The 27980-nt window shown below is 40.1% G+C and overlaps 2 protein-coding genes across 8 annotated transcripts in view; both read right to left on the minus strand.

Moving 5' to 3' along the window:
• DSC3 (desmocollin 3) overlaps positions 1-438 on the minus strand; it is a 40885-nt gene extending 40447 nt beyond the window's left edge. For 3 of the 4 annotated variants that reach the window (XR_005016170.1, XR_005016169.1, XM_036823024.1), the window contains exon 1: positions 3-437. Coding sequence is in view for 2 of the 4 variants with exons in the window: in XM_036823024.1 (XP_036678919.1) it covers positions 3-71 (69 nt within the window). In the remaining 2 variants the exon portion in view is untranslated. Of the gene's footprint in view, positions 1-2 lie in introns of all 4 variants that reach the window. The other variant, XM_036823023.1, reaches the window with a different exon arrangement.
• Positions 439-17472: 17034 nt separating this feature from the next.
• DSC2 (desmocollin 2) overlaps positions 17473-27980 on the minus strand; it is a 40932-nt gene continuing 30424 nt past the window's right edge. For 2 of the 4 annotated variants that reach the window (XM_036822869.1, XM_036822867.1), the window contains one exon: positions 25661-27926. In XM_036822869.1, coding sequence (XP_036678764.1) covers positions 27729-27926 — 198 coding nt within the window. In that variant the 3' untranslated portion in view covers positions 25661-27728. Of the gene's footprint in view, positions 17502-25660; positions 27927-27980 lie in introns of those variants that run through there. The other 2 variants (XM_036822871.1, XM_036822868.1) reach the window with 2 other exon arrangements.

Below are 27980 nucleotides of genomic sequence, written 5' to 3' on the forward strand. Positions count from 1 at the left end.
ACCACAAGGGTCAGCAGTAGCTGTCTGCCGAGGGCTCCGCGCAGGGAGCTCCGGGGCCCGGTGGCTGCCATCGCGGGGGGCGCGGGGCCGGGGAGGAGGACGCAGGCACCGGGTGGGACGCAAGAGACCAGAGCCCGCCGAGGTGCAGCGGTGCGGAGGTGCGCTTCTTTCAGCTGCTCGTTACGTCGCCCGGGCCTTTTTCAGGCTTGCCTGCCCGAGAGCGTTTTCACTCCTGAGACAGGATTGGACTCGGGAGACGCCGCGCCGCCCCTCGTTTTTTCTCAAGTTTTATCACCGCGAGAGCCTCTGGGGAGCTGCCCAAGCCTGCCCTTAGGCTTCTCGGAGGCCGCGCGGGGTGCTCGCTCGCGGGAAAGCTGTCCAGGCCACCCCCTCTCTGCCAGCTCTCCCACGCCCCGACCATCTCCCCCCCCCCGCGCCCACCCCACCAGCTGCCACGCCTTCCGCCCAAATCTCAGTGGCGTCTTCCTCGCAGATGCTGCTTGGCGCATTCCTACTGCAGAACCCAAAACCGCCTGCAGGGATCCCTGCCCCAACACGGGCGCTCCTGGGTGCCAGCAACACCCTTGTCATTGGACCAGCGGATCCTCCCTTCAACACCTGATCAAATGCTGGGCAAAGTCTCCTGGTTAATGCAAAATACATGTATTCTTCCCAAATTTGACTCACACGATAAGATAAAGGACGGCAGGGGAAATTATCCCAAGAGGCATGAATAAGCTGACACTTGTTATACCAGAAATTAAAAGCAAATAAAGGAAATTCTGATATCTTAACCATTTTCACGCACCCAAAATATGAGGGATTACACTCAAAGCTTTCATTTCCTGCCAATCTCGTGGCCTTATCTGAGTCTTCTAAGAATTTGTTCTTCTTATATGAAATTATTGATTTGAGTAATTACCTGGTAATTGTACTAAGACGCAATTTTTCAGTTTGTGGTAAAAGAAAAATCTACCACACAAAAGCTTCTAGTATAAAATGAGGCTTCCAGATTCAATATCATTCGACAAATGTTTATCACTGCCCAGAGTTGCACAGGCACTGGGGCTGGAGGAAAGGAAATGCACAAAACCCAGTTCCTGCCCAAAGCAATTCAAAGTCTACGAGGGAAGAATAAAGGCATTCATCATAGCCCAGTATGCTAAACCTTTTAATAGAGAAGAAGCTTACAGCACTAGGGCACATTCCTTTGTTTCTCTCTAGACTGAGTTTTGTGTCCTCTAAGGCCCCACCTACTAGACTCAGGATGAACTCCCTCTTACATATGTGTTGTTGCTTCTTAAAGTCCATGCACAAGTTCCAAGGTCAGGACCCTCAGACACTGCAGATTAATCAGAGAAGGCACTAAGGCCTTCATTCATCCCACCCTGGTCACCCCAATAGGCTGCTTGTTTAAACCATGTGTTTCCCTAAAACTCACAGGCCTAAGCTCTCAGGACTCAGACCCTAAGCTGAGCTTCCCAGTCCCATCTCTGGGGCATCCAAGACTCCTATGCACCCATCAGAGATCCTGTTTCACCTCTGGAGGCCTCGTATGGAAGAGCTCTTCCAACCTCAGAGAACGCTCTCCACGCTTCACTCCAACCATTTTCACCTCCCATCCTCCAGACCCTCACCTTGACCCATGACCTCAAGACCAGCCTCTCAAAGTGTCCTCTGGCCCCAGGCCGACTTTAGAAACAAGCCAGGATGATAGTTCTTATCAGAAAGCAAATTGGCTGGCACTTGATTTTGGACCCTCAGCCTCCAGAACTAAATAATGCCTGAGATAAGAAACAACAGAGAAAAGGAGAAGGGTAAGAGCATGTTTGGGGCAAAGACGATAGTAATAGCCCTAGTGGAGCTCTCAGGAGTCTTGTGAGGGTTTCCCACATCAAGGAAATAGAAAGGAGTTTCTTCAGAACCACTGGATGGAAGACCTTCTGTGCTGAGAATTAGGTTAGAAAGGTAGTCTCCTAACAAACCAGGCTCAGGAGTTGAATTTCATCCTAGAAGAGATGGAGAACCGTCCCCTCAATCTGTAAGAAAGATGATCACTTTGGGTGAGTTAATGGGCTCATTAACTTCATTAATGAACCTGTTTCTGCCATGATATAGCTTTTCCTTAATATTTAGGGAATAAAAGATTTGAAATGTTTTTCTTTATGCTCAGTAGCCCTAGTTTTCGGTGATTTCAACTTTGTCTAATAGAGTCTGACCTGATTACTACTGTCTTCCATGTGACTAAAACCATAAGATAGCTATCATTTGCTGTATAATTAAGGCGATTGTTAAACCTACTGACTATATATGACAGTTACTCTGAGCTTCTATGTTTAACTTCTCCAAAATAAAAATTATAGGAATCTATTCCAGAAATAGTGTAAGAAAGCATATTGGTGATATTTTCTATTTGTATTGTAAAATTCTAGGTGCAATATGAATATTGAATAATAACAATATGGAATATAACTATCTTGGAATTTCCTGTTTTGCTAAGACATGTATTTGTCCACCATGAGTATATTAAAGTCCTAATAAAAAGCAATGTGTTTTTATAATTTAGAAAAGAATCTTCATAGGCAGTTATAATTATAAATATGACTTGAAGACAAATTTAAAAATTGCTTTTATTTTTCCTGTGGAGATTACAATTTTAAATGAAATTGTTGAAAATTTATTTAAAACATGAGCTTTAGTTTGAATATAGTTAGAACTGGATGCCTTCTATAATAAAATTAATTTTAAATCATCATGAGACATCATAAAGTGTAAAGAGTTATTCTGAAATATCTTTATTTTAATACCCTGTACCCCAAACTGGAAAGTCAGTTGGAAGTCACTACTAAAAGAATAATGTACAAAAATGGGAAAGAAATATTATTTTTCCTTGTTATCTTCTTAGTTTGAGGGTAAGAGCAGCAATAAATAGAAGATCAAAAATAGAAGGTGATCTTAAGCTAATGTATAAAACTTCAGGGATCCAGGTGAATTGACAAATTTTCAGTAGAAAGCAAACTTAAGATCATTAGGAAGAGTTCTCTGTATCTAGGAGGAATCTCTGGCCACAGAAAGGGTAAAGACCCTAGGAGCTGGGAGCCGACTCCTAGCCCACTGAGAAGGCTGCCTTGCACAACTCCGTGCCCACAGGTGCTGGTCTCACACACCCACTCACCTCAGTGGTTTATATGGGCGGTGACACCACAAATGTGGGTCCCCTCACACACGCCTATAAAACACAACCAGTACAACTGTATGATGTTTGGAACAAATTTGCTGGTAAGGGAAGAGATATTTATGAAAAGCTTAAATTAAAACCAAGTAAAAGTTTCATGTTGAATAGTCCTAATAGTGACACAGAATGAGTTCTGCCCTGAGACGTTAGCTCAGAAGCATTTGTAGAATATTATTTAGGGTAAATAGTCATGGTAATGAACAGTATTCGAACAAATTGCTTGCTGGAGCAAGAGTGGGAAATACTGTACAAACATGTACTCAAATGCCAGGAGCGTTCTCAGACTTAATTTTTAGAAATTAGCTCCCCTTCGTGTATCCACTTGCTCTTTTAGAGAAGGCTCTTCCCTGGTGCTTGGCAACTGGGCGGTCGGATTCTCTCATCTCCACTGCTGTTTTTCTCTAAGAGTACTAAACTCTGTTACTGCCCTTCCAGCCTCCAGGAGAGTTTGCTGCTTTTCCTGTACCACCTTTCCCAAAGTGTGGCCATAGGTCCTCCACTAATTTCCAACAGCGCCGCTAAGAACGGCCTAGATTTTTTTTTTTTTTTTTGGTCATTTATAAAGACTGCTGGAGACAGTTGACGTGAAGAGTAACCTGTAATATTGCATTGCTGCTCAGGACGAGAGCCATCCCGTGATCCCCACCAACCTCATGGCAAGCACCCCTCCCAGCTCTATTTCCACCCCCATGGAAATGCTCCAGGAAACAAAGAGAACCTCGAGCCTAGACCAGAATGAGCCCTGGCCTCCCAGGGAACAGAAGTTTATCTTTCCTCCTTTTCTGTGCTGTGTCCTTACTCCTGAGGATTAATTTCTACCCAGAGTGATTGACAGTAGGATTACCCATTCCTTTCCGGAGAAAACACTCCCAGCCACAGAGGTGTGACCTTTCACTCTAACCTTGCAACAAACATTCAAAAATTGAATATTTGTACATCTCTTAAATTCAGAAATATCCAGTTTAAGTAACACCATGGTAATAGTCCAATCCGGATAGGGTGTGCCAGGCTCAGAAAGGCTCCCTTTCAGTCTCTCCTTATTAATAAATGATGCAAGAACTATTACAATGGTTTTACTCTTCCTCCACGGAAATCTTCAGACGCCCTGACAAATAGCCTCTCTTCTGCAAACAGGCCTTTCAAGGAGAGAGGAATTGTCTCCTGGTGACTTCTCACCAGGCTGGAAGGAAGACGGATTTCCACACAGACAACAACTCCGTCGTGTGAGTGATGACCTCTTACATTAACTAGACAAACTCAGGGTAACAAAGCCCTGCTACAGGGTCAATTTAGTCCCTCTCATCTTGGAATCATCCCATAATCCTTCGCTTCACGTCAGCGTGAAAGTCTCCTCCCACCGGGTGAGGCTTTAGTTTCTCCTGTATGTTCTCACGTCGCCAGGAGAGTACATTGTGTACATCAGTTGTTCAAAGAGCATTACTCATGGATGAAGGCTACAGGTGTGAATGGTCCAACTTCCAGATCCCATGTGTCATTCATCTGATTCATTGGCCCGTCAGTCTTCTTTTTTTCCCGGAAGTTTAGGAGGACCATCCCTCAAAATCAGCTTGGGCAAGTGGCAGACCCCCAGCTCAGAGGCCTATCAGCTAGCTCAGGAGTGGAGAAGCAGATTTTCCCACCAGTTCTCTATGGGCGGTAAATTATTTAATTCAGCAGTTATTATTTATTGTTCTTAATTGATGATTTTATTTTAAATTATCTACTCATTAATTTTATTTACTCAAGATTTATTCATCTTGATTTGTTTTCTTCTTTTCAGCCTGCCCAGTTTCTCAAGCCCTTCCGTCACTAGATAAGGAATAGCTTTCTACCAATTAGCTACTTAGTGTTCACTGAACAAGCCAAACACCAACGTTCTTTTCTTGCACTGCTTTCAAGCATCATACTTGTGTTTGCCTTTCAACGTTATGATAAGCTGCACTTTTCCCTAATTGATAAGTTCTAGTCTTAACTTACACACATCTATGTAAGGTTATACCAGATCCCTATTCCTCTAAACAACCCTAATGCAGGGGTCTTACCTGAATGTTAAAGGAAAAAGAGAGAGAGAGAAGCTAGAAATATTCCTAGTAGGCACGTAGGCATATCCCAGAAAGGCTATTTTGTTGTCCCTTTCTCCTAAGGTTGCAGTGTTCTTGACATGTGCAATAAAATTGGCTGTTTCTCCCAGATTCCAAGTTCTATTTGGATGGTGGTCAAAGAAAGACTTGATCTTAACTATAATATTTCACTTTAAAAATGAGAATCTCTGACTAAAATCACCCTTTCAGGCCCCCAAAGTAATAAATAGTACTTTTAGACATCTCAAAATAAATGATTCCAAACTCACAGAGGAGTCATCCTTAAGAACTTTATTTCCTACTCAAAACAATGTTAAGTAGAGCCCTGAACCAAGATGGTGGAGTAGAAGGATGTGCTCTCACTCCCTCTTGTGAGAACACCAGAATCACAACTAGCTGCTGGACAATCATCAACAGGAGGACACTGGAACTCACCAAAAAAGATACCCCACATCCAAAGACAAAGGAGAAGCCACAATGAGATGGTAGGAGGGGCACAATCACAATAAAATCAAATCCCATAACTGCTGGGTGGGTGACTCACAGACTGGAGAACATTTACACCACAGAAGTCCACCCACTGGAGTGAGGGTTCTGAGCCCCACGTCAGGCTTCCCAAGCTGGGGGTCCGGCAACGGGAGGAGGAATTCCTAGAGAATCAGACTTTGAAGCCTAGTGGGATTTGATTGCAGGACTTCAACAGGACTGGGGGAAACAGAGACTCCACTCTTGGAGGGCACACACAAAGTAGTGTGTGCATCGGGACCCAGGGGAAGGAGCAGTGACCCCAGGGGAGACTGAACCAGACCTACCTGCTAGTGTTGGAGGGTCTCCTGCAGAGGTGGGTGGCTGTGGCTCACCGTGGGGACAAGGACACTGGCAGCAGAAGTTCTGGGAAGTACTCCTTGGCGTGAGCCCTCCCAGAGTCTGCCATTAGCCCCACCAAAGAGCCCAGGTAGGCTCCAGTGTTGGGTTGCCTCAGGCCAAACAACCAACAGGGAGGGAACCCAGCCCCAACCATCAGCAGTCAAGCGGATTAAAGTTTTACTGAGCTCTGCCCACCAGAGCAACAGTCAGCTCTACCCACCACCAGTCACTCCCATCAGGAAACTTGCACAAGCCTCTTAGATGGCCGCATTCACCAGAAGGCAGACAGCAGAAGCAAGAAGAACTACAATCCTGCAGCCTGTGGAACAAAAACCACATTCACAGAAAGATAGACAAGATGAAAAGGCAGAGGGCTATGTACCAGATGAAGGAACAAGATGAAACCCCAGAAAAACAATGAAATGAAATGGAGATAGGCAACCTTCCAGAAAAAGAATTCAGAATAATGATAGTGAAGATGATCCAGGACCTCGGAAAAAGAATGGAGGCAAAGGTCGAGAAGATGCAAGAAATGTTTAACAAAGACCTAGAAGAATTAAAGAACAAACAAACAGAGATGAACAATACAATAACTGAAATGAAAACTACACTAGAAGGAATCAATAGCAGAATAACTGAGGCAGAAGAATGAATAAGTGACCTGGAAGACAGAATGGTGGAATTCACTGTTGTGGAAGAGAATAAAGAAAAAAGAATGAAAAGAAATGAAGACAGCCTAAGAGACCTCTGGGACAACATTAAACACAACAACATTCGCATTATAGGGGTCCCAGAAGGAGAAGAGGGAGAGAAAGACAAGAGAAAATATTTGACGAGATTATAGTTGAAAACTTCCCTAACATGGGAAAGGAAATGGCCACCCAAGTCGAGGAAGCGCAGTGAGTCCCATACAGGATAAACCCAAGGAGAAACATGCTGAGACACATAGTAATCAAATTGGGAAAAATTAAAGACAAAGAAAAAATATTGAAAGCAGCAAGGGACAAATGACAAATAACATACAAGGGAACTCCCATAAGGTTAACAGCTGATTTCTCAGCAGAAACTCTACAAGCCAGAAGGGAGTGGCAAGATATACTTAACGTGATGAAAGGGAAGAAGCTACAACCAAGATTACTCTACCCGGCAAGGATCTCACTCAGATTCGATGGAGAAATCAAAAGCTTTACAGACAAGCAAGAGCTAAGAGAATTCAGCACCACCAAACCAGCTTTACAACAAATGCTAAAGGAACTTCTCTTAGTGGGAAACACAAGAGAAGAAAAGGACCTAAAGGAACAAACCCAAAACAATTAAGAAAATAGTCATAGGAACATACATATCGATAATTACCTTAAACGTGAATGGATTAAATGCTCCAACCAAAAGACACAGGCTTGCTGAGTGGATACAAAAACAAGACCCATATATATGCTGTTTACAAGAGACCCACTTCAGGGACACATACAGACTGAAAGTGAGGGGATGGAAAAAAGATATTCCATGCAAACGGAAATCAAAAGAAAGCTGGAGTGGGCTTCCCTGGTGGTGCAGTGGGCTTCCCTGGTGGCGCAGTGGTTGAGAATCTGCCTGCCAATGCAGGGGACACGGGTTTGAGCCCTGGTCTGGGAAGATCCCACATGCCGCGGAGCAACTGGGCCCGTGAGCCACAATTACTGAGCCTGCACGTCTGGAGCCTGTGCTCCGCAACAACAGAGGCCGCGATAGCGAGAGGCCCCGCGCGCCGTGATGAAGAGTGGCCCCCGCTTGCCACAACTAGAGAAAGCCCTCGCACAGAAACGAAGACCCAACACAGCCATAAATAAATAAATAAATAAATTTAAAAATTAAAATAATAATAATAATAATAAGTAGGAATGTACTCTTATTCAGAGGATTAAATTGTTTAAAAAAAAAAAAGAAAGCTGGAGTAACAATACTCATATCAGATAAAATAGATTTTACAATAAAGAATATTACAAGAGACAAGGAAGGACACTACATAATGATCAAGGGATCAATCCAAAAAGAATACATAACAATTATAAATATATATGCACCCAACATAGGAGCACCTCAATACCTAAGGCAACTACTAACAGCTATAAAAGAGGAAATCGACAGTAACACAATAATAGTGGGGGATTTTAACACCTCACTTACACCAATGGACAGATCATCCAAAATTAAAATAAATAAGGAAACAGAAGCTTTAAATGACACAATAGACCAGATAGATTTAATTGATATTTATAGGACATTCCATCCAAAAACAGCAGGTTACACTTTCTTCTCAAGTGCGCACGGAATATTCTCCAAGATAGATCACATCTTGGGTCACAAATCAAGCCTCAGTAAATTTAAGAAAATTGAAATCATATCAAGCATCTTTTCTGACCACAATGCTATGAGATTAGAAATCAATTACAGGGAAAAAAACGTTAAAAACACAAACACATGGAGGCTAAGCAATACGTTACTAAATAAACAAGAGATCAATCACTGAAGAAATCAAAGAGGAAATCAAAAAATACCTAGAGACAAATGACAATGAAAACACGACGACCCAAAACCTATGGGATGCAGCAAAGCAGTTCTAAGAGGGAAGTTAATAGCTATACAAGCCTCCTCAAGACACAAGAAAAATCTCAAATAAACAATCTAACCTTACACCTAAAGGAACTAGAGAAAGAAAAACAAACAAAACCCAAAGTTAGCAAAAGGAAAGAAATCATAAAGATCAGGGCAGAAATAAATGAAATAGAAACAAGGAAAACAATAGCAAAGATCAATAAAAATAAAAGGTGGTTCTTTGAGAAGATAACATTGATAACCCATTAGCCAGACTCATCAAGAAAAAGAGGGAGAGGACTCAAATCAATAAAATTAGAAATGAAAAAGGAGAAGTTACAACAGACACTGCAGAAATACAAAGCATCCTAAGAGACTACTACAAACAACTCTATGCCAATAAAATGGACAACCTGGAAGAAATGGACAAATTCTTAGAAAGGTAGAACCTTCCAAGACTGAACCAGGAAGAAACCGAAAATATGAACAGACCAATCACAAGTAATGAAATTGAAACTGTGATTAAAAATCTTCCAAGAAACAAAAGTCCAGGACCAGATGGCTTCACAGGTGAATTCTATCAACCATTTAGAGAAAAGTTAACACCCATCCTTCTCAAACTCTTCCAAAAAATTGCAGAGGAAGGAATACTCCCAAGCTCATTCTATGAGGCCACCATCACCCTGATATGAAAACCAGACAAAGATACTACAAAAAAAGAAAATTACAGACCAATATCACTGATGAATATAGATGCAAAAATCCTCAACCAAATACTAGCAAACAGAATCCAACAACACATTAAAAGGATCATACACCATGATCAAGTGGGATTTATCCCAGGGATGCAAGAATTCTTCAATATATGCAAATCAATCAATGTGATACACCATATTAACAAACTGAAGAAGAAAAACCATATGATCATCTCAATAGATGCAGAAAAAGCTTTTGACAAAATTCAACACCCATTTATGATAAAAACTCTCCAGAAAGTGGGCATAGAGGGAACCTACCTCAACATAATAAAGGCCATATACAACAAACCCACGGCAAACATCATACTCAATGGTGAAAAACTGGAAGCATTTCCTCTAAGATTAGGAACGAGACAAGGATGTCCACTCTCACCACTATTATTCAACATAGTTTTGGAAGTCCTAGCCACGGCAATCAGAGAAGAAAAAGAAATAAAAGGAATCCAAATTGGAAAAGAAGTAAAACTGTCATTGTTTGCAGAGGACATGATAGTATACATAGAGAATCCTAAAGATGTTACCAGAAAACTACTAGAGCTAATCAATGAATTTGGCAAAGTTGCAGGATACAAAATTAATGCACAGAAATCTCTTGCATTCCTATACACTAATGATGAAAAATCTGAAAGAGAAATTAAGGAAACACTCCCATTTACCATTGCAACAAAAGGAATAAAATACCTAGGAATAAACTAACCTAGGGAGACAAAAGACCTGTATGTAGAAAACTATAAGACACTGATGAAAGAAATTAAAGATGATACCAACAGATGGAGTGATATACCATGTTCTTGGATTGGTAGAATCAATATTGTGAAAATGACTATACTACCCAAAGCAATCTACAGATTCAATGCAATCCCTATCAAATTACCAATGGCATTTTTTGCAGAACTAGAACAAATAATCTTCAAATTTGTATGGAGACACAAAAGACCCCGAATAGCCAAAGCAGTCTTGAGGGAAAAAAACGGAGCTGGAGGAATCAGACTCCCTGACTTCAGACTATACTACAAAGCTACAGTAATCAAGACAATATGGTACTGGCACAAAAACAGAAACATAGATCAATGGAACAAGATAGAAAGCCCAGAGATAAACCCACGCACCTATGGTCAACTAATCTATGACAAAGGAGGCAAGGATATACAATGGAGAAAAGACAGTCTCTTCAATAAGTGGTGCTGGGAAAACTGGACAGCTACATGTAAAAGAATGAAATTAGAACACTCCCTAACACCATACACAAAAATAAACTCAAAATGGATTAGAGACCTAAATGTAAGGCCGGACACTATAAAACTCTTAGAGGAAAACATAGAAAGAGCACTCTTTGACATGAAACACAGCAAGATCTTTTTTGATCCACCTCCTAGAGTAATGGAAATCAAAACAAAAATAAACAAATGGGACCTAATGAAACTTCAAAGCTTTTACACATCAAAGGAAACCATAAACAAGACGAAAAGACAACCCTCAGAATGGGAGAAAATATTTGCAAACGAATCAACGGACAAAGGATTAATCTCCAAAATATATAAAGAGCTCATGCAGCTCAATATTAAAAAAACAAACAACCCAATCCAAAAATGGGCAGAAGACCTAAATAGACATTTCTCCAAAGAAGACATACAGATGGCCAAGAAGCACGTGAAAAGCTGCTCAACATCACTAATTATTAGAGAAATGCAAATCAAAACTACAATGAGGTATAACCTCATACCAGTTAGAATGGGCATCAACTGATGTACTGTTCCAAAGGTCCAAGCAAAGTCTGGAACCCACTGCCTCTCCCCATTCGTCTTATTCTAGGATGGGTGGTCAAATGAAATTGGAATGGACAAGCACCGTGGATGTAACTATGACATCTTTCCCCTTATGGTGACCTGCCTTTCTGTAATATTACCAAGATAATTGACACCAGTGTCACCCAATATCAACTTTTCCTTTCTCATTTGGCACAGAGAGAATAAGGTTTTCTCTCTCCAGAGAGATACTGACAAGTGATAAGGACACACATGTTCTCATGACATAATGTAAGATAAAGACATCTTATTTTCTGCCACATTCATTTATCATAGCATACAAAGTATTCCCTGAGAATAGGTGGGCTGAGCCTTGCTCTTCTGGGCTCTCTCAGCAATAGTTTTCCAGACTCCTCTGTTCAAAGGAGAAGGACATACTCTATCATGGCATTTGGCCAGGAATATGCCAGGTTTTTTTTTTTTTCCCAAGTTTGTCCAAGGTCCTCTAGCTTTTTCCTCCCCTTCCCCTCCAAATGTAACAGGGATGCAAGTCAGCCTGACCTGGGTACTCTAACCCCATCTGTTTAGAGATTCTAACTGAAGTTTTAAATTGCCTGTTAACTTGTTTGACATAATTGCCCTGGGGTAGGTAGTTTTTAAATCTCTGGCCTCTCTATCTTGTAAAAATGTAAAATTTTAGAAAAGATTTTTCCTTTTACATCTGGATTACATAGAGTAAACTTCATAGACCTTAAGCATACACTTCAATAAGTGTTGACAAATGTATACATAAATATATATATGGTTGGCCAAAAAGTTCGTTCGGGCTTTTCAGTAACATCGTACCAAAAACCCGAACGAACTTTTTGGCCGACCCAGTTATTTATCTGTCTATCTATATATATAGTGTTACCTTCATTGAAATCAAGATAGAGAACATTTCCTTCACCCTAGTCAATACCCCCACCCTGAGGCAGCCACTGTTCTGCTTTCTGTCACTAAGGAGTAGTTTTGACTTCCTTAGAATTTCACATAAATGGAATTGCACACTAACTTAGTTATCTATTACAGCATCACTTTTTATCTATTGGACATCACTTTTGCATTATTCCACAACTTAGTGGGTTAAAACAACTAGGACTTGTTATCTCACAGTTTCTGTGGAATCCAGGCTTAGCTGGCTGTCTCTGGCTCAGGTTGCAGTCAAGGTGTGTAGCTGAGGCTACAGTCATATCAAGGCTCCACTGGATCTATTTTTAAGTTCCTGTACATGACTTTCGGCAGGCTTTCCTTGATAAATGTTGGCTGAGACATCAGTTCCTTGCCATGTGGGCCTCTCTAGGGCAGCCCACACCATGGGTACCTGGCTTCCCTCAGAACAAACCAGAAAGATAAGGTGCCCAGAATGGAAGCCACAGTCTTTTTGTAACCCAACATCAGAAGTGAGATTCTGTCACCTCTGCTTAATTCTGTTGGCTAGAAGTAAGTCACTAGAAGCACTCCAAAGTCAAGGGATGGCAATCACACAAGGGCATGAACACCAAGAGGCAGAGATCATTGGACACCATCTTAGAGGCTGACAGCCACACAGAATGTATGCTTTTGTGTCTGATGTCTTTCATTCAGCATTGTTGTTGAGTGCATCAGTACCTTGTCCCTTTTATTACTGAGTACTATTGCATTGTCTGTATACCACAGTGTGTTTAATTCTTCTCTTTTGTGTTGTTTCCACATTTTAGCTGTTATGAATAAAGCTGCTATGAACATGTGCAAGTCTTTTTGTGCGCATAGAGTTTCATTTCTCCCCCATATATCCCTAGTAGTAGAATAACTAGGACATAGGGCATAGGATAAGGCTATACTTCACTTTCATTCAAACTGCCTGGCCAATTCCCCACCAGCATATATCAATATATATGAGTTCCAGTTGTTCTACATCCTTGCCAACACATTTTTGTCAGTCTTATAATTTTACCACTATGGGTGTCTCATTGTGGTTTTCATTTGCATTTCACTGATGAAGTGATATCTTATGTTTTGAATTTGCTTTTCCCTGATGACTAATGATGTTGAGCAATTTTTCATGTGCTTATTGGCCATGTTAAGTACAATTGCATTGTCTGTTTGTCTCCTCATTACTGTTTTGTGACAATATTTACTACATATTTTTAAAATTAAATTATTTATGTGTAATAAATATACAAATTATTTAAATATTTATTGAAATAAATTCAAATTTTGTACACTTTAAATAGAATTTTATTTGTTGAAAACATAATTCAAGTCCTCCTCCTTCCTCCTCCTCCTCTTCCTTTTCATCTTTATATTGGCTAATGTTCATTACAAAAGTGGTTCCAGAGTCACAGGAGCTGTTAAAATCTTGTGTTTCATAGGTTGGATTTACAAGTAGGAAGATGGAGGCAAGGGTATCTTCTAGAATGCGTTATTGTCTAAGCTTTAGGACCACAAAACATTTTTAAAATTGCTTTTTGAATGCCAAGATAAAATTTATAGTTATGGAGGAGAATGTCCCAGTTCTGTAATTGACTCAAAAGTTTGGGAAGGCTGCAGTGGGTGCAGGACTGACTACAAATTTAGGAATATCACCACCAGGAACAGTAGTTCTTAACTCTCACTGCATATTGATATCTCCTGGGGAGCTTTTAATAAACACCAACGTTCAGGCCCCCCCTCAGATCAATTACATCAGATTCTCCAAAGGAGGGGCTCTCTTAAGTGTTTTAGGTAAAAGCTTCCCAGAGTATTCTACTGTACAGATCAGAAATGAGATTCTTGCTCTAGATGAGCAGTTCTCAAAATGTGGTTTTTTAACCAGTAGCACAAGCACCACTAGGAATGTGGAAGTTCTTTACTCACTCTGAAATATGATGACAGATACAAAACCCAGGAAATGATGAAATTGACGTTGGAAGAATTCAGGCCTTAGGGTTTTTCTAAGATGCGGATTCTTAAACTTTTTTTTAAATGTTTCATTTTGATTTAGATATAAATCTCCTTTTCCCATTTTTTAGCTCTCTTTGTAGCATTTATATAATCTATTTAATCAATACTTTACAAGAAAGGCTTAGGTCTGCTTTTGTGTACTTCATCAAGTCCTTTCATGGTGCGCATGATGAAATGTACTGTGGTTTCCGGTTCGTTTATTACCTGGACTGTTGTTACCTGTATTCGTTTATTCTTACTTTCAAAGTCTTTCCCTAGATTTCAGTAAATTACAGGACAAATCTATATCAAGGAAGTATTTCTTCCACACACCCATTTAGGTCTAGATGTTTCCTATCCTTGGTGAAATATTCATGGCTAGAAAGATTCTAATGGTTCCACTTTCCCATCTCAAGTGCAAGAATATTTATTCTAACTCTTGGGGCTGGGTCTTTTAAGTGGTTTCCAGATAAACTGTCTATATTTTTAAGACTTCCCTCTGCTTACAATTGACACAATTCTCACGATTTACTTTGATGTCCACAGCTATTGGCAAAAAGGAAAAAAAAAATCAGGTATTGTTTTGGTATTCTTTCCACCTAGATAACCAAAGTTATCATGTAAGACTTTTAGCATCATGACACAGTAAACACGGGACAGAGATTGGTGTTTCCATTGCCTTCATACTAAGTACTGAAACACAATATCTTATTACTCAGGGACTAATGCCAGTCTTGAAACAAAACCACGCTTCCCTTTGAGATACATCTGTTCATCTCTACCTAGATGTTATGGGTCTTGTTTTTCATTTTGTTTTTTAAAAATCTCTTCCTTTAGCTCATGCTTTACCTACTTTTTCATCTTTCCATTCCACACTCTCAACTGGGACAATAAAAATGTTCTCAAGACACATATAATTGACAGTGGTGAAGGCATGCTTCCTGAAACCACAAGTTTTCTGCCACACCTCTTTTAGGAAGACCAAACAGTCCTGACACCCAAGCTAGTATAAATATCCTGAGAAGTGGGTATTTTATAGGGGTCATCTGGAAAGATTTACTGAGATGTGAACTTGGAGATCTGAATGATAGAGGAGACCAATGATCTGGAGGACAAGCATCCCAGCCTGAGAGAATAGCAAGTATAAAAGCCCTGGAAATCAACAACAAGCTTGTCTGTTCAGAGAACAGAGAGAAGCCAACAAGTGCTGGAGTGGAGTGAAGGCTACTAGCATATAAAGTGATAAAAAGAAGCAACAGAGATTTAAAAAAACTCATGGGCCCCGTTAAAGAGTTTAGGTTTTATTTTAATCTCACCTGCTCATAAAAAGGCATAGAAAGGCTTTTGGGTGGTGGTGGGGGAGGAAGGCATGATTTGATTTATATATTTTATTAATCACTTATGGCTGCTGCAAGAAAAGAGATTATAGAGGACAACACTGGCAGATGTAGCAGTTCAGGCCGAAGGTGATGATAGTTTGACCTATGAAAGGCAGTGACGGAACTAGTGATGAAGTTTGGATTTGTGGTATAACTTGAAGTTAGACCTCATAGGACTGGCTGATAGATTGGAGGTGGGATGTGAGAGAAAGAGAAGATTCAAGGGTGACTACCAAGGGCTTCGTACTAAGCAGCAGTGTGAACACAATGACTGAATGAAGGAAGGAAATTGGGAGAGGAACTGGTTTGGATTAAGACATGAAGGGTTTTATTTGGACATGTAAAGTTTGAGATGTCTATTACATACCCAAGCTAAGATGTATTATTTAAAACTTTGAGAGTGAAAGAGAAAATCTAGGGAATGAGTGAAGATAGATCCCTTAGTTACTCCAAGAATCAGGAAGGAAAAAGGAAGCAGCTCCTCCTAGACTAAGGAGGAGTGTCCAGAGACTAAGGAGGAATGGAATGATCTGTGAACATGGTGTTCCATAAGCCAAGGGAAGACAGTTTGTCACCAAGAAGGACGTAATTAACTGTGGCATAAGCTTTTGAAAAGTCAAGTAAGATTAAGGCTAAAAACAAGTCATTGGATTGGACGTGACTAAGCCATTGGTGATGACAGGAAAGTGAGTTTCCTTGGAGTAGTGGTGACGAAGGCACAATTGCAGAGCCACAGATGGACTAGGTTAGGTGATGAAGAAATAGAAGCAAAAGCGACTCTCAGATCATCGCTTCCTTGCACCTGTCACACTTTGGTTCTCCTGAAAGCAAAGCCTGAAACACAGATGTGAGAGAAGCCAGTCTACTGGGAGATAATCCTGGAGGCAGAATCAGAGACTGGGAAAATATAAAAGTCACTAAAAGCTGTGTTATTGACTTGAGTAATGTTGTGGGCTCAGTCCCACTTGTCACGCTCTGAGAAATGAGGTCTACCGCACTTCAGAGTTGTATTCTGGAAAGACAGTACATTACCAGGCAATTCTAAGCACCACAAACTTAGAGGCTTAAAACAACACACATGTATTATCCATAGTTTTATGTGTCAAATATTTGGACATGGCTTAGCTGGGTGCTCTGCTTTATTCTCACCAGGCTGCAACTGAGGTGTTGGCTGGGCTGCATTTTCATCTAGAGGCTCAGGTGGGGAAGGATCCACTTTCAAGCTCATGCTGATTCTTGGCAGGTTTCCTTATGGCTGTGTAACAAATGGCCTGCTTTTTGTGGCTGTTGGATGGATGGTGGGCAGCATCAAGTCCTACAGGCCACCAGCAGTTTCTAGAGGTCACACCAGTTCTTTGTCACATGGGCTTGCTTAATATGGCTGCTTATTGCAAGTCAGCAAGAAGAAGCTCTTTCCCCGGTCCGCTAAAATGGGATGTTATATAGCATAATCATATGCTATGTGGGTGAAGTCTCATCCTATCACCTTTGCCATGTTCTATTGACTAGAAGCAAGTCTAGTCAATAGACTTACTTCTAGTCAATAGAAGCCCTTCCCTGCCTTCTAGTCAATGAGGCCTGGCCCTCATTCCAGAGGAGGAGATTACTCAAAATCATGGACACCAAAAGGCGAGGAAGCATTGGAGGGTCACCTTAACAAACAGGAATCTGGAGCACATGTCCACTGACTTCTCTTCCCTTTACGGTGAGCGTGGGCCCTGAGGAGCAATCACTCCTCTGACTTTCTGGGCTCCACCTACACGCAGACTGAGAGATGATGAAGCAGGTGCTCCAGGTGTACACTGGCAGATGTGTGGAGCTGTCAGACTCAGCTATGCTGAAATTGGGTGTTGAAGGCTTGTCTTATGGGACTCAAAGGCTTCTGCAACAGCATCCTTTGGGTCTTTGTTATGTAGGTTTTTCTATGAAAGGGGATGGAGAAAATGAGGCAATCGCTGAAGGGCAACTTGAGGTAAACAAGTTTTATTCACATGACAGAAGCAAATTGCAGGGTGGCTAAGAGCGTAGATTCTCAAGTCAGATTGCCTAGTCAAATACTGATTCTATCATATCCTAGTACCACTACCCTGAGCTAGTCATTTAACATTTCTGTGTCTCAGTTTCCTCATCTATAAAGTGGGAATAATAATGGTTCCTAATTTGAATGAGCATGAAAAGAATTAACATATGTAAAGTTTTTACAATATGGCACAAGAAAACTACTATATCCATGTTAACAATTATTTCTATTAAGCATTTCTGTTTATTCTTGGAGATGATCCAGGCAACAGCAGATTATGGACGATGTAGGAGAGGTTAATTTCATGAACAAAGATCTTGAGGAAGCAAAAGGTCATGGGAACCAGTGTATTAATGGAGAGGTTGCCTTAAATAGGAGCAGAGCAAGTCTTCCATTATAAAGGATGGAGGTCAAAGTACATGGTATAGTTGTTGGTAGTCTGGTAGAGTTGGTGGTGGAAAGATGAGAGAGTTCTGTTTCTATTTTGTCATTAAAATCAGATGCAAAGTTATGTTAAGCAAGGAAGGTAGACTAGAGACTTAAGCAGAGTAGGTGTAAAATAGGAAATTGACTAGACCAGTCTTTTGAATTGTTGACTCTAATTTATAGTAAGAAATATTTTTTATGTTGTGAACTGGTACATAGCTCATACATGTAATCTGGAACTTAAATTTCATGAATAACACTTACTATTCCCATGTGTAACACACACTGACCATTTCTGTTCATTGCCTTCTAATTTATTAATAATGCAGGTGGCCATCCCTCGAGTTAATTGGCTGTGTTTCAACCAGTTGGCTGTATCTCACTGTTTGAAAAACGCTGAACTTAGGTAACAGAGCAGAATTGTGGGTCAGCACTTACAATATGGTTAAATGTTTTTTCTTGAGCCATGTTCCAGGGTTCAAGTAAAATTCATGAAATAGCTGGCAAATGGGGTTTATCCAGTGATAGGGTTTTGCTGAGTAATTACAAAGAAGAGAAGGGAAAAGAAGTTAAAGTTATAGTGGAATAGGTTAAAGCAATGAATAAATTGAAGTTGAGAAAGGAAGGAAATGATGAGATCAATGAAACAATGAAAAAGTGGTAGGGTTTTGCAAGAGACTGAAAATTGCCAAAGATGTTATTGGAAGCTTTCCTAAAGGAACTCAGCCAAAAAAAAGAAAAAGGGAACTTCCCTAAGTAATTGAGTTTCAGGCACATATCCAGACAAACTATGTAAATCAAAGCATCAGAAGAGTTCTGGGATAGACTTGTGCATTTATCCGTTAAAGACATTTTATCGGGGCTGCTTACCAGCTTCATGTTGGCATGGAGCTAACATCAGACTAATCCAACTACCCTTGCCCTGTCCTTGACATACATCCCCACACACCACAGACATTGCAATACAATCTCTTTGACTTGGAGGACATTTGGAAATAAATGATATACTAAGACTGAATTACCACTTCACTTATATTAAATTAACAGGGAATCATAGAAAATTATAACAAAGTGACTAGATATTTAACCTGGTCTAACCCCTCATTTTATTGAAGAAACATACACCCAAAGAAGGAGTTATGTGATTTACCTAAAGATGCAGATGAGTTTTAAGAATGTCGAGATAAAAATTCGGAATTTTGGATCCATATACCCTTTCTTAAAAAATCTTTACGGAGATAAATTAATCTGTTAAAACCAAAAATGGTTGAAACCCATAATGTTGTTTTTTTCTTTCCTGCTTAAACCTAAGATGTATTGGCAGCTTTTAAATTATTATTATTGTTGGAAGAAACAGCACTCAATTATAACCATAAAAAACAAAACTGTGTCTGCAAGTTAAATCCTGTTCTAGGAAACTATCCAAATTCTTTTCCTGTGAACAATCAATGAACCATATAAAGAGTTCTAGAAATAATTTTATTAATTAGAAGTTTTTAAATGATATTTATTCTCTAAGATTTCTATATGCATTATGCAAAAAAGGAGGAATTTAAATTACTGATGTTTATATGAAAATTTTGCATAAAGGAGACATTAAAATAATTAGAAAATGACTCCTATTTTTCAATTAAAAAAAAAAAAGAAAGTACAGACTCCAGGGACTTCCCTGGTGGCTTAGTGGTTAAGAATCTGCCTGCCAATGCAGGGAACACGGGTTCAATCCCTGGTCAGGGAAGATCCCACATGCCATGGAGCAACTAAGCCAGTGCACCACAGCTACTGAGCCTGCACTCTAGAACCCGCGAGCCACAACTACTGAGCCCACGCGCTACAACAACTGAAGCCTGGGTGCTTAGAGCCCGTGCTCCGCAAGGAGAGAAGCCACCGCAATGAGAAGCCCATGCACTGCAACAAAGAGTAGCCCCCGTTGGCTGCAACCAGAGAAAAGCCTGCTCCCAGCAACGAAGACCCAACGCAGCCAGAAATAAATAAATAAAATAAATAAATTTATATATTAAAAAAAGTACAGACTCCAGACCAGACCACAATGTTTAAAATGTAATGAAGACTCAGCAGTCTTTTTTAAATTTATTTAATTATTTTTGGCTGTGTTGGGTCTTCGCTGCTGCGCGTTGACTTTCTCTAGTTGTGGCGAGCGGGGGCTACTCCTTGTTGCGGGACATGGGCTTCTCCTTGTGGTGGCTTCTCTTGTTGTGGAGCTCGGGTTCTAGGCACACGGGCTTCAGTAGCTGTGGCTTGTGGTCTCTAGAGTGCAGGCTCAGTAGTTGTGGCGCACTGGCTTAGATGCTCCACAGCATATGGAATCTTCCTGGACCAGGGCTTGAACCGGTGTCCCCTGCATTGGCAGGCGGATTCTTAACCACTGTGCCACCAGGCAAGTCCTCATCATAGTCTTCTTTGTGCAAAGATTAACTTTGTGTCTATGGCAGGAGGAAGAGGGAAAGCTTGGCTTGCTACAAAATGAACAATTTACTTGGTTCACCCTTGCCCTCATGCAAATACTGTTTGAAATATTTCATTTGGTACTTCTAGTAAATTGATTACTTTTTCTTAGTCTAGTCAGCACATGAAAATTTACTGATGATAAAATTTGTGTGCTAATGCAAAATTTTTAGACCAAGAACACATGAGTGCACTCAATTATTATGAGATGATAAAATATTGTTTTTGCTTCAATTCAGTCATTTACTGTGAATGTAATATGTTCATTGTAGCCTTGACATTGTAAGGCTAAGATTAACAGGTTTTTTTCTCACAGGTCTATAAATCTCCAAAAATCTAAAACCTATGAACTTTTCTTGTTATTTCATTTATTATTTTCCCCCGATTTTATAATAAATGCTCATTGTAAAATGGAAACACAAAAACATAATAAATATTTCATCTGCAGATTACCACTCAACATTTTAGTATATTACATAGAATCTTACATTTATATGAATTTGGAATTATACTGAGCTAGAGAATTGTCCTACTTTTCCATTAATACTATATTTTGTCTTTTCTTATTTAATTAAATAGCCTTCAAAATAAAATAATTGCATGATATTCCATTACCATCATAACAATAGTAGCAATAGCTATCTTTATTAATACATTGATGTGTCAAGCACTAAAATAGGATCCTTGGGACGTCCCTCGTGGTCCAGTGGTAAAGAATCCGCCTTCCAACGCAAGGGACACGGGTTTGAGCCCTGGTCGGGAAACTGGGATCCCACATGCCGCGGGGCAACTAAGCCCGCATGCCACAACTAGAGAGCCCACGCACCCTGGAGCCCAAGCCACAAGCAGAGAGAGAAAACCCACATGCCACAACTAGAGAGAAGCCCACGTGCCACAACGAAGAGCCCACACCACAATGAAAAGATCCCGCATGCCTCAGTGAAGACCCCGCGTGCTGCAACTAAGACCCGACTCAACCAAAAATAAATAAATAAATATTTTAAAAAGATAGGATCTTTACATGTATTATGTCATTTATTCCTATTTTGTCCCCATTTTATATGTAACAAATCTGATGCTCCCATGACTTACCAAGGTTCCTCAGTTAGTGATAACAAAGTTGCAATTTGGATTCATGTCTTTCAGACTGCAAAGTCAGTGCCCATGGTCACTACCTCCGTTATCCTCATTTATGGTAACTTATATCACAATAATGTATTATAAACCATTTACTTTCCTATCATGGGACATTTAGCTTATTTCCAATTATCCACATATTTCATGCTACTGAGATAAACATCCTTGAATGTATGTGGAATCTTTGCAACATTATCCTACCTTTTCAGGATAAATTCCTTTTACCTGATTTACTGGTAATTTTGTATCAGAATTCTGTAGGTTGACTCCGCCCCTCTCCTTTCAACTTTGGCTTTCAGAACATCTCATTCCCTGTAGGTTCACCTCATGTCCTTGGTTCTTAGAAAATTTCCAATTGGCCCACTTCCCATGGGAACACTCCTTAAGCTGCAAGTCTTGACTTTTTCACCAGGTCCCTTCCCTGTTTCATAAAACCCTCTGAAGCTCCTAGCCATCATGGTTACCCAGTGAGCACTGACTGTCACCCTGCCTGACACGGCTTCCACATGACAGCATAGCACTGCCAAGTAACTGCCACTTCACGGACAGAGTCACCTGTTGCACCTGGTGCTGACCCTCCTTGCCCCATTTGTCTCTGGAGATTTGACAACCTGATTTGTTTTGGGAAGAGATGCAACATAATTTGCATGCATGTTATTGGTTAGCAGCATTTATGTGGCAAAATTAGCTCATTTTTTTTTAGTGTTTACTGAGTGTCCTCATCCCACAATTCTACCTTAAGACCATGCCTCCACTTCCCCTCCATGTGGTTGGCAGGAATCACGGAGCAGAGTTCATTCTGAAATGGTTAATCAACTGAAATTGTGGAATTTTACAAACTAATGTGTTTCAACTCTTTGGTACATTTCTAGCATTTTGTGTAATGTATCTGATATGAAGAAGCAAACTTTAAATACTTCAGTTTCATAAACTTCTGAATAATCACCTAAATCTAGATACTAATCCCTATCCATGGTTCTCAAACTTTAAAGGGTGTAAAAGTGACCTAGCAAACTTATTAAAAAGTGCGGCCTTCCTACTTCTTCCCAATTACCTGTCATCCTGTGATTCTGATTCAAGGGATCTTTTTTTTTTTTTTTGGCCACTTTGCCTGTGGGATCTTATTTCCCTGACCAGGGATCAAACCTGCACCCCCTGCAGTGGAAGCACGGAGTCTTAACCACTGGACCACCAGAGAGGTCCCAGAGGGATCTTTATTTTAACAAACACAATGGGTGATTCTGAGGTAGATGATCTGTGAACCACACTCTAAAAAATAGTGCAGGGGCTTCCCTGGTGGTGCAGTGGTTGAGAGTCTGCCTGCCAATGCAGGGCACACGGGTTCGAGCCCCGGTCTGGGAAGATCCCACATGCCGCGGAGCAACTGGGCCCGTGAGCCACAACTACTGAGCCTGCGCGTCTGGAGCCTGTGCTCCGCAACAAGAGAGGCTGCGATAGTGAGAGGCCCGCGCACCGCGATGAAGAGTGGCCCCCACTCGCCGCAACTACAGAAAGCCCTCGCGCACAAACGAAGACCCAACACAGCCAAAAATAAATAAATAAATAAATAAATATTAAAAAAAAAAAAATAGTGCAAGCAAATATTCCAGCAAGGTCACCCTACTATTTGTCTACTGTGAAAGAAACAGCAATTTGCTCCATCCTCCTTCCTGCATCCTAACATAAATAAAAGCAAGCAGGCAACTAGCAGAAACTCCACAGTTCTAACCTCTTAGCTCTGCGCAGATTTCCTATAGGGATGTAAGGGACAACTACACCATGCCTTGTCCTGTGCAAGAGTAGCTGATTCAGCTTGTTCCTTCTCATATGAGCACAAACAGTCTGTATTAGGAAGGCCTTACATGGCTGTAATGGGAGAGCATTAAATGACTGTATGCAAAAAAATGAATGAATGAAATTGTGTTTAAAATTCTCAGAAAATTTGGCAGTTTGGGGCAACAAATAGGATGTGCTATGCAGACAAGAAAGAGAAGCTAAGGATTCTCAGCTTCAAGCCTAAGTAATAAGAAGGAGGACACTATTTATACAGGAAACTCAGGAAGGCCTGATTGGATGTGGCAACACACTGTTTGTCTTTACGCATAATGAGTTAAAAGTACTAGGCTAACAGAGGTCTTGACCTAAAAGTAAATAATAGGATAACAGAGGTCTTAAAGAAGAACTGGATAAGAGTTGTAGCTCTACATAGATATCATGTAACCTCTTACAGCTTCATTATTCAAGGAGGTAAAAAAAATGATGGTTCTAGGTACATAGAAGGAAAAGCATTTTGTCCTCAGGACGTTACTGCCTAAGGGGTCGACCAGGGCAAAATCTGGGGTCGAGATTTCAATCTTGAGCCCACGAAAAGGCTGGAGATAGAGACTAAAGGGAAAGCTTGTGGTCAAAGTCAGATTTTGCACTTAAAAAAAAAAAAAGAAAGAAAAGGAACGAAGATAAAACCCAGTCTTAAAACAGGGGATCCAATAAAGCAGAAAATGATTATACAGAGACCACAAAAGCAGATTGCACTGAACTAATTGCAGGTCCCTGTTGGCTTCCTCTGTTGAAGCAACATTTTGTAGGGGAAATCTCTAAGAGTTTGTCTCCTTTTTGCTTCCTGAGGCAATGTATGGCTTATTAGGAATTTTATCTGCTTTTCATTTAAGTCTTAAGACTGATCACAGGGGCTTCCCTGGTGGCGCAGTGGTTAAGAATCCGCCTGCCAGTGCAGGGGACACGGGTTCGAGCCCAGGTCGGGGAAGATCCCACATGCCGTGGAGCAACTAAGCCCGTGCGCCACGACTACTGAGCCTGTGCTCTGGAGCCCGCATGCCACAACTACGGAAGCCCGTGTGCCTAGAGCCCGTGCTCTGCAGCAAGAGAAGCCACTGCAACGAGAAGCCGGCGCACCGCACCGAAGAGTAGCCCCCGCTCGCCGCACCTAGAGAAAGCCTGCCCGCAGCAACGAAGACCCAACGCAGACAAAAATAAATAAATAAAACAAATAAAATTTAAAAAAAAAAAAAAAAAAAAAAAAAGACTGATCACACACTGATTTGTGGGCTATGGATATGATATAGCTTCCTGACTACCAAGAATCAGAGACCTGGAAACTATTATTAGCCATGAAGTTCCCAAAGGCCATCACAGGTAAAACACTGATAGAGCTTCTGGGGAAAATGAACGGGAACATGATGGCAAGTTGTCAGCTGTAGAGAAGTGGATACAGGAGCTATGATTATTCCCAGCTATGGCAGGCATCCTCTGCTCCTACGATAATAGCAGCAGCTGACACATATATTGAGGGCTAACCCAGTACCAAGTCTTTTCATGAATTAACTCTTTTAACTGACAAAAAAAACTATGAAGTAGACTCCTCCAACCCCCTCAATAGGTGTCATACAAGTGAGGAAACTAGACTCCAAGTTTGAGTGACTTCTCAAATCCCACAGCTAATAAGGGTGGAGCTGGGAGTTTCCATCAGGGTAGTCTCTCTGGAGTTTTTGCATTTAGATTACCATGGTGACTGCCAAGAGTCTTAAACTCCCAGGCAAGCAACTGCTTGCCTCGGAGGCAAACCATTCTTTAGCAGAACAAGCTAGCAGAGCAGCTAAGGATGGGCTTGACAGGAGGAATCTTAAGCACATGTAATTTTCAAAGAGCTTTAGAATTAGTGCCCTTTTTAAGAAGTGGATGTTCCTCTTTCCAGCCAATTTGAACAGAGTAGTTTCACAGTATTTCAAACAAAGCAATCCTTTGCAGATACTTCAGCAATCTTTGCAATGTATATTCTGAACCACAGGAAATATAAGACCCAGTCAACAGATGATCATTATGGAGAAACATATGCTCAATTGACAAACATTCGAAAATGAAAAACAAAAAATAAAATAACCCCCCCAAAAGTCCAACCTTTTCATTATCCTGTTTTCTTAATTGATTTTTGTTAATATGAAATGGGTTGTATATGTGACTTATTTAAAATTATTTGGTTTTATTAGGAGTGCCTTTTAGGTGGACCACTCTGACTTTCATGCTTAAAAACGATTTTTTATTCAAATGTCTTACAGCCACTCTAATAGAACCCTAGGAAAGGAGTTCTATTATTATTCCCCATTTTAGATGAAGAAAACCAGACACAGAGAAATTATGCAGCTTAACCAACACCCCACAGCATCACAGTATTTAGAATAGTAAAATTAGATGAATGTGGTGATAACAACGGACCAATTACCTCTCCAAATCAAACTCTAAAATTCTAAAAAATGTAGAACAGGATTCTAAAAAAGAGACTCACTTCTCTAAGTAAGAAAAATACAATCCCATAAGCTCATATCAGACACATGATTAACAAAGACACTGATTCTTAAAAACTACTTGATTTACTTTATCGTAACTAGTAATATACAAGAATTTTATACATAATTTATTAAAAATAACTTTGAGAAACAGTATTTTTGACTGAGTAGTGATGAAACTATTGAAAAGATAAACTGATTATTGAATAAATTACCCAGTGTTAATTTTTAAAAATAATTGTTATAAGCCAATCCTGTGAATTCAAAATAGGCATATTATTAACAATGCTAAATATCAGAAATACTTTTAAAATGTCCATATGGTTAGTATGGATAGAAAATTCATTGCCTGAAATCAGCTGTGAAATGTAGCCTGGAATTTGGTTGGCTATTAAGTTTAATTTTGTCTTATTATTTCAAAATTTAAATAGTTCGAACCTCTTCTACATTTGTAAAAAACTGTAATCTGAAAATATTTTTAAAAAAACTTTACAAACACATAGCTATAACTAGCCATCTCATCTAAAAAGCTATAAAAGTTATTCCTAGAGAGATTTCACGATCCCTGTATTGCAAAGCTTATTTCAAAAAACATCACTATTTTGCATTTATAAACTGTATCCTTGCAATAATGAACTAACTGTAAATATACTATTATATACTAAACATCCACACCCTAATTTTAATTACACTATTCCTTTTGTTAACATAAAATGTTGCATCAAATAAAAGCATGACATATTTCTACAGCTGAATGGCAAAATTAAAGGGTCTTTGTTGAGGAGGTAATGAAGCAATCACCAAAACAGTTGAAACAAAAAAATCGACATTACATTGATTTTAAGAAAAGCCAAGAATACAGGTGCTTACATAAAACAGAAACACAGAATAAGTCACTTTATAAGCGAGGAAAAAAGAGGCGGCTTTTAAAAATATTTAGATTCTCCAACCCAAATCGGAATTTTAAGAACAAAAAGAAGAGAAAGAGAAAGAGAGAGATAGAGGGAAAAAGAGAGGGAGAGGGGGAAAGAGGGAAGAGAGAGGGTGAGAGGCAGACAGAAGGGGCGGTGGGGAGTGGCGGGGACCAAAGACCAAAACCTTGCAGGAGTAAAAATACATTCCTCAGCGTTTTGTTAATTTAAATTTTGCGGAGAAGGTGGGTAACAGAGGAAATGTAGATTCAGTGCCAGGTTTCACAGAGAATACAACACAGAAACTAAAGTCCACCAAAATGGAATTATAGTAACAGTCAACGCTTAGTTGGGAATCTCCCTTTGCTTTATGAAGAAAGGTCATGTTACAAGACTAAAACAATAGCAAGAATGCCGTGTATACACTTTAGAATGTTTAGGAGAACAACAGTCTTCAAGCACCACACAAACAATTAATTTAGGTAACTGAAGATAATGTTAGAGCAAGACCTCTTCAATTTTCCATTCGGTTATACTCCAAGTAGTCTATGATATAGACTTGAGTTAATTACATATTATTGCACTATAAATTGGCTGCTGTCACTATACCCAAATGTAAACAATAATGCAGACTTTCTCAACTTGTCTATCTGCAGGTGTCCTGAGGTGGAAGACAAGTAATTAAAAACTATGGAAAAATCAGGAAATTTGTGTAGTTATTCACAGCATCCCTCTGTAAAAGCACATTTGGTTAAAGAGATCTCAACAAAATAAAGGGGAAAAGCCCCCAAAACAGCATCTTCTATTTTTAAAAAAATCCTGCCTTGTAATAATAATTTAAAAGAGACAATTAAAGCCACTGGCTTTTGTAGACTAAATAGAATGCACTCATCTCTTCATGCATGTTTCTGCTAGTGTCCTAAATTTGGGTTCCAAATGATCCAAAAATTCAAGCCCATCTTCTTCTTGTCGTTCACTGCAACAACCCACAGAACCAGCCGCCGATCCTTTTCCTTCATAGTTATACGTCCGGACGTAGTCTTGAGCATGCATGTGACTGTTATCCTGATTACACTGCTGGACCTTCTGCCAAGAGGAAGAACACAGCATATTTTGTTACTATTTTAAACACCGAAACTT

This window comes from Balaenoptera musculus, chromosome 14 (assembly GCF_009873245.2).
Source record: "Balaenoptera musculus isolate JJ_BM4_2016_0621 chromosome 14, mBalMus1.pri.v3, whole genome shotgun sequence".
Lineage (NCBI taxonomy): Eukaryota > Metazoa > Chordata > Mammalia > Artiodactyla > Balaenopteridae > Balaenoptera > Balaenoptera musculus.